General features: G+C 39.1%; 2 protein-coding genes across 7 annotated transcripts in view; one reads left to right on the top strand and one right to left on the bottom strand.

Moving 5' to 3' along the window:
- Positions 1-1,573: 1,573 nt before the first annotated feature.
- Positions 1,574-6,545, top strand: LOC111649077 (butyrophilin subfamily 1 member A1-like). 6 transcript variants are annotated; one of them, XM_087171848.1, is made up of 7 exons: positions 1,576-1,674; positions 1,929-2,019; positions 2,595-2,700; positions 2,873-3,011; positions 4,121-4,453; positions 4,565-4,846; positions 5,540-6,545. In XM_087171848.1, exons 3-7 carry the CDS (start codon positions 2,650-2,652, stop codon positions 5,728-5,730), a joined length of 996 nt encoding a protein of 331 aa, XP_087027974.1. In that variant the 5' UTR covers positions 1,576-1,674; positions 1,929-2,019; positions 2,595-2,649; the 3' UTR covers positions 5,731-6,545. The 6 variants fall into 6 exon arrangements, with proteins under 6 accessions (XP_087027976.1, XP_087027974.1, XP_023254584.1 ...); XM_023398816.2 differs by having other exon boundaries at positions 1,577-1,674; positions 1,963-2,019; XM_087171850.1 differs by lacking the exon at positions 2,595-2,700 and having other exon boundaries at positions 1,574-1,674.
- Positions 6,346-7,652, bottom strand: part of LOC111649075 (ladderlectin-like) — a 6,911-nt gene continuing 5,604 nt past the window's right edge. Inside the window, exon 5 of the mRNA XM_023398815.2 lies at positions 6,346-6,383. Coding sequence (XP_023254583.2) covers positions 6,346-6,383 — 38 coding nt within the window. The remainder of the gene's footprint in view (positions 6,384-7,652) is intronic.

Below are 7,652 nucleotides of genomic sequence, written 5' to 3'. Positions count from 1 at the left end.
TTAAAAAGAACCCCTTTCCAATGGAAAAGATCGCGTCATTACGTCTTACGCTCGGTTACGCTCGCTGTCTTCCTCCGACCCTCGGAGTGAAATCCGATCGGATCTTTAAGAGGAGGCCGCCATTTTGTTGCCGGAAAGCTAACGAAAACAAACGCACCCGCTGACGCCTGCGCAAATGCAACAGGAAAGAGAGAACGCGCCAACGCGGGTAAACAATAGCTACGTAGTCTGCTATTCACAACTCTGAATACTTTGATGAAAAAAACCTTTAGATTTTTGTGATCGTGGACCTTCACGGACCAAAGGGATATAAATAATGGAGGAATGGAGAGAAAGTCCGACTTCTAGACCTTCTCAAAGGTAGGGATCTCCACCGTCGTGCTTCTGCCTGTAACAAATGCTCGCAGATATTAATAAATCATAATTATGAGCTTATGTTTAGCGCAAAACGAACTGAACATTTGAATTAAAGAGACTCTAACCGATCTGAGGATGTACAGCCTGTCTATACTGACAAAGGTTTGAGCGTTCACTCCCTCAGAACCCTTTAGAACCTTATAATGGCACCGTGCTTGGGACAGCGGGCGGTATGAGGTCATTTAGACGTAAAATGCTTGTTTACATTATAATATTTTTCGTTTAACATTACAACCCATGGTAATTTATTTGAATTTGATAAATTAAAGCAACCTACAAAGTCAAGCTGCGGTCATATAATTACCAACCTTCGTTGTAAACGTCCTTCTGTTGTGGCCTCTAACTTCCACCAAAGTCTGGGATTTTCTTTTCCCTCAAGTTTTCGATTTGTAATTTCTGAACCAGCCTTGAACGTAACATGTGGATTGTGACAGAAAGCTGTGCAAGGTGATTTTTCCGGATCGTGTGCTTCACAGAGCTGCTGTAGAAAGAGCAGCGGAAACCATCGAGAATTAAGTATGAGTCAAACTCTAATCTATGACAGGCTGCTGCTGTTGGGTTCCTGTGTGGTCAAATCTGGCCACACGTCTGTAATCAGTCCCCAAACAAAACACTTCCTGCTATAGTTTGAATTGACTCCAGCTGAAAGATACTTAGATGTCAAGAGTCAAAATCAAAACTGTTGAGTTTACTCTCGTTGAAAACTGTGAAAAGTGGCAAATATTCACATTTGTGAAGCTGCAACCAGTAATTTATTCTTAAAAATGACTAAAAATGAATTATTTAATATCAACATTTTTGCCAATTAAATTCCTGCTGGAGTCGACATGCATTTAGAAAAATGTCTCACTTCAACCACAAGAGGGCACAACACTGTCTGACTACTCTTACCACCATTCACTTTATACAACAATGTAATTATTTAGATTTACATGCAAATAAAGTGGGAGACTAAATGTCTCTTTATATTACGCTTAATGAGGTTGGAACCTCAAATATTTCTTTTTATGGATCAACACTTCAAATAATCACCCTCTGTCGCCATCAGTGAAGGAGATGAAAGAGTCTGTGGAGCGATGTGACTCACTCACACTGAAAACAGAAAAGCTTCACACCCTTGGTGCAGGAAGTCAAATAGAACGATGTTTCAAAAGTCCCTGCAAGGATCATGTGACAGTAAGTTTAGCTGAGAGTTTTGATTGGTCTGGGATGTTGGTGGAGAACGAAGACACACTCTGTGGTTTCCTCGTTGTAACGGTGAGAGCGGTTTGTTTTATTTATTCATTTATTATTCATACAGGATTCTTATATGCAGTGCAGTATGTGTAGTTATAACAATCGGACTTGTAGTAGTTTCTCCATCTGTTTGTGCAGTTAACAGACACGTTCAACAGATTTAATTCTGCATAGAATCAATGTACCGCTGTAATCAACGCTGTCACTACATTACATACGCTGTGGACTGAAAACCACAGACTGACACCAGCTCCTGCTCGCACGTCTTTGTTCAGGATGCTTCACATTGACGCCTCCTCATTTCCTCAGTTGTGACGCTCGCATCGTTTTTCAGAAGAGAAACTTACCGTTCGCCATGTTTTACAGGTAAGAATTGCTTTTTAAATTAAAACTTTTGTGTTAAATGTTGGGTACATCATCATTTCATAATCTTAAACATGGGAAAGTTTTGACTGTTTAAACTTGCGGATAATTTCATGCATTTAAAAACAAATGATTTATGTTGTTTAGGCATTTTACCGTTATTGTCTAAATACACTGGACTTGAATTGTTATTTATGCCTTAAAGTCAGTTCGGACATGTTGTACAACCTTTCCCTGTATCATCTGTCAGAGTTTTCAATATTTTACTACTTAGATGAATAATAGACTTGAAGGATAAACTACCTGAACTGATCTAATTGTAAAATGTTCTCTTAGATTATGATATAGATATGATTATATATGTCAGGAAAGTTGTGTATAGTTGTCCAATTCTGGGGATTTTACCCATTTTTATTGTGCACAAACTTTCATATTTGAGATAACAGGAAGTTGCAGAGTAACTGTCGGTTGTGGTTTACTTGCGCGCCATTTACCCGTGTGATGATGACTGAGATAACAACTCAGAAGCTTCCTAGAAGTGAAGACGTATATTAGAGACTGTTTTTCAAATCTAACAGCTGAGGGGGAAGGCTGTTTGTGAGGGAGACCCATGGATGAGGCCGGAGGGCAGAGATGCACATGGACATGGCTGAGGTGAAAAAGAAAGAACAAAGGAAGAAGGAGGTATAGACCCATATAACCTCTAATCTTGGTAAAGTAGTGGCACCTGAGGAGGGCGGTTCCTTTCCGAGCAGGAGTGCTTGGGTTATTATTAAGTCTGGTATTTAGTCCCCACTTTTTATACCGGGGACTTCTTGATATTTGATTTATTGATTTATTGATTTTTATATTTCAGAAACTCAAGATTCTGCATCAAGTGATGGACCCCAGCGCTGGACTGTCTTTCATTCCCATCAGTATTTCACTTTTACATCTCAGTATCAGTGATTTGCTTTTATATCTCAGAATCATTCTTCTAATACATTCTCATGGAGGTAATTTCCAAGCAAAACTTCTCCTGAATGCAAATAGATTAATACATTCAGATGTAGAGTTTCAGCTGACTGAACTGCGGTCTAAAGCCATCCAGACGACGACAGTAGCGTTGCACTCCGGCAGTGAGGTGTGTTTGTTTTACAGCTTTTGACGGGTCACAACAGATTAGATGAATGAGACACCAGCAATGAGACAGGAGAACACAGGGAAAATGATAAAGCATTTATTTAATTAATATTTCAATAGGCATTAGAAATAGGAATTGTAAAAAGAATTGATAAATGAATGATTAATCCATCAATAAATACTTTACTCATCAAGTAAACCATTTATAAAAGCATTTATTCATTCATGAATAAATAATAGAATTTGAAATACTTTTTTAAAAGGTATTTTAAAAATGGGAATCCATCCCTAGATTCACTCTTCAATTCCTTTTTCCAGCTGCTTTTCCTATTAGCTAATTGATTAGTGTAGTCATTTAGCCTCTCTGTGACCAATCCCAATTGGCCATGGGATGTAGCAAGCTCTCTGATTGGTTTGAGAGTTAACCAGTGGGTTTTCCTGTGACATTACCTCTGTTGATTTGTTAACTTAAGCCACAAGAAGAAACTACGGAAGCCCTCAAAGGCAAGTGAAAGGCAAGGTTTTTTTTTTTTTGTATAAACAATATTTTTTGGAGAGAAAGGAAAAAGTTTTTGCTCTTTTGCTCTTTCTTTTTGAAAATCTGTGTGTAAACATCTCAAACAAACAAGTTTTGAGACAAACTTTCTGCCAGTCTGAATGAAAATCCACTTGTGTCACTCTGATGCTTTCAGAAACATGTGATCGCCTGCTGGTGATGACATTTTTGTTTTAAAAGTAAGAGCACGCAGTCTTCTCTGAGCTTTTTTCTTTTTTTAAACTTGCCTTTCAGGGCTTCTCTGAGATACAGAAATCCACATGACTTTTCCAACTGCAGAAAACGATCGGTGCTACACAATCTTACACAAAGATTATGATGGTTCTCCCTCTGATTGATTGATTATTTGTCACTTTCAGAATTGAAAAGTTCGATGTGATGACATGAATTAAAGCTGCTTTTTTTGTTTGTTCTTTTTCCTTGCAGCTCAGTCAGAGTTGATTTGTTCACATCAACCAATTGTAGCCTTGGCTGGTGATGATGTCATTCTGCCATGTCGCCTTGAACCTGCCATCAGTGCCAGGACAGTGGAGTGGACTAAACCTGGTTTGGACCCAAAATACATCCATATTCACAAAGAGGGACTGAAGCATTGGATTCAAAATCCTTCGTATAATTTCCGAACACGAGTGTTTGTGGATGAACTGGAACAAGGAAACGTCTCCATGAAAATCTTCAGTGTGAAACTGTCTGATCAAGGAAAATACAGATGTTACATTCACTCAGTGCAGGAAGAAGCTTTCATCCATCTCAGTGTTGGTGAGTCAGACTCTGTGTTGATCAGCTGAACTGAACTAACACAAACACAATTTGATACATAAAGTTACAAAGTGACCTCAAAGTGACCAAGACCTCCTCTCTTATCTCCAGGTTCAGTATCGTCACCTGTCATAAAGGTTACTGCAAATACAGGTAGAACACTGGTGTTACAGTGTGAGTCTAAAGGCTGGCATCCAGAACCTGAGCTGTTGTGGCTGGACGGTGAGGGGAAGCTGCTCTCTGCTGGACGAACAAAGACAATCAGAGGTCCTGATGACCTCTATACTGTCAGAGGCAGAGTGACTGTGGAGAAGAGACACAGCAACAACTTCACCTGTAGAGTCCAACAGAAGATCATTAACCAGACCAGAGAGACACAGATTCATGTTCCAGGTAGAAATCTTTCAGACTGTCCTGTAAAAAACGAGCCCACAGGTCGTCCGTCCGAACGGTTATGACCCATAGTTAGGTTTTGTTGCTTTGTGAATTCCAGTGGTTTTAGTGATGATGACCGGAGCAAAGGGGAAAGTGCCGTGACGTAGCATGAAGAGAGACAAAGTCCACGTCAAGAGGAGGTGGTGGTGGATGGATGAATATGATAGAGGAGATCGGTGTTCGATTCCCATGTGAGACCAGTAGTTTATATTGTTTCTTTTACCCATGACTGTTTGTTGTCATTATTGTAACCATGACAACAAAGATTGTCTGATGTTGAGGAAGTACTTATTTAACCCAAATCACGACCTTTTCTCAAACCTAACCAAATAGTTTTTGTGCCTAAACCTAATCAAGGCATGACCTGTTATTATAGTAACCACGGCAATGTTCAGTAGGCCGCTCTCGGTGCAGTTGCGTTTTTAATATGGTAACCATGACAACTGATATCCGGAACGCCTGTCGCTGTAGGGGCACTATTTCAGGAAACACTCCTATGGGTCGTATTAGAGTGTTGAATAAAAAAACGACCTGTGTGGTTGTTCAGGTTGGAGGAGTTGTTGACATGTTTATAAAAACCTTTATACTGACTTTGTCTTACTGAAATAGATTTCTATATAAACACCATGCTGCTCTCTTTTATCGTTTCAGGTGGTTTCATCAAGGACCCATCTGAGGATTATCTTGTGATTATTGGGATTCTTATGCTTGGGATCCCTTCTATTCTTTTGCTGGTTGTATTTTTGCTGTGCCGTCTACGTAGCTCCAAAATATCTACATCTGATGAAGAAGGACAATCAACACAACTGTCTGAACTCACTACAGGGGATTTGACCAGATAATCACCAAATATTAAGAGGCAGAGTTTGTACTGTGCAGCAACAATACACGTTTTCTGTAGTTTCTTTATAACATTTGTGAGCAAATTAAATGTATGATTTCTAAGACATCTGATTGTAAATATAGTGATCAGGGTTCACATCAAACTAACAGGATGTTGAAGAAACTACAGCTGCTGTGAAACTATGAACTGTAGTAAACTCTGGAAAACACCTTGTATCTGTGAACAACAACAATGTCCCCAAATGAAATGTCTGTGGCTGAATCTTCCTGCAGAACTCATGTGATCACCAACAAGGCCTTGTCACATCACACTTGTATTTAAAAAAAATAAAAATAATTTAATTCAGTTCAAAGTTCGAAGACTGGTGGTCACTGATAATCAATCATATCTGTATTCAAATGCATGTCAGTTTGTACAACAGTAAGTGAACGCATCATTGTTCTTACAGCAGCAACCAACAGCACTGATTCAGTCCTCAGTGTTATTCTTTATTTGGATCCCCATTTTCTTCTTCTACAGCGGGGTCCACACAAAATCATTCATTCACAAACAGCACATAAACAAACTGTGGTCGTCCTGCTGGTTCATGTGTGGAGACAGGACACACAGAGAGTCAGTGCTCGAACACGTCCACTAGAGGTCCCTGTTTCTCTAAAGATAAAAATGCAAACATGTCATTGTGTCAGAACAAAACATGCTGACTTGTTTTTAAATGTCATGATTCATGAAGCTTTCCTGTTTTTGAATGAACATTTTGATGAAACATATACAATTATACTGCATTTGATCATATTATAAACTATTTTTACATCATTCATTTGTCCAGTTCTATTGATTTTCATATTATTATTGAGAAACTATCTAAACATTGTTTTTTGAAATTTTTGTGTGCATGTGTGTTTATATTTTATTTACTGGCTTCCATGATTTTACTTCATTTATCAGCACTTTCTGCATCATTTACACTTGGTCTCAGAGGTTGACTTTACAATTCTCTGAGAAGAGGAAGTGTTCAGTGCTGGTTTCTCTCCTTTCACCTTGGAAAACTCCTGGACCTCATGATCAGGATCGTTGTCCTGCTGGATGATGAAATGTCGTCCAATGAGCCACAGACCGCTCCTGCAGGCTTCAGTATTCACCCTGCTGCTTACACATACATGCCCGAGCCGGTCCAGAACCAGCACCATGTTTGACAGATGAGGTGGAGGCCTTGGATCTTGAACTGGTCCTGTTTCCTCCTCCACACTTTCCTTTCTCCGTTATTTTGATAGAGGTTGATATTTGTTTAGGGTTTTTTTCTTTGTAAAAGAAGATTGGACTGGTCTATTTCCTTGTGTTTTTTTAAGAATTGCCACCTGACTTCCTCTTTTTATTGTGTTCTTGACTCGTGCAACATGATGGTTTTCCAAAACATTTCTGCCAGATCACATGTTTTTGTGATTCGCTGTTTTCTGAACCTCTCTCTGATTCAAAAGTTACCAAGAGTTTCAACAGTAAATCTGCTGCAGTCATTCGTGTTAACACCGCACGTACCCTGCGAGTGTCAGATCGTCAGGACTGATGAAGTAAGAAAGTTATTTCCTTCGTATTGTCGACTTTATTTGTAAAGGTTTTAAAACATGAATCTTACAATCACAGTCTGATGCTTCAGGACCCCCCAGCAGAAGTGATGAGGGTTAGTCACATGGTGTCTGTCACACAGTCAAGCATCTGATACATTTTTCACTTCCTATCTTCGGTCAGAGACGATGTCATTACCAGGATTGAATTTCTGTACCCTTTTCTTTAATCCATATTTCACTTCGTTGTCAGTTTAAAGCTGTAGCTGCTGACAGTGGAGCTTCAACAAAGTCCAGATTTAAGGGTGTGAATACTAATATTTCAGTTTTTGATTTTTAATACATTTTCAAAATGTTTTTT

The sequence above is a fragment of the Seriola lalandi genome, unplaced genomic scaffold, assembly GCF_002814215.2.
Source record: "Seriola lalandi dorsalis isolate HSWRI2012SDOR001 ecotype SW California unplaced genomic scaffold, Sedor1 jcf7180002049936, whole genome shotgun sequence".
Classification (NCBI taxonomy): domain Eukaryota; kingdom Metazoa; phylum Chordata; class Actinopteri; order Carangiformes; family Carangidae; genus Seriola; species Seriola lalandi.
This window is presented reverse-complemented; position numbering and strand designations above follow the sequence as displayed.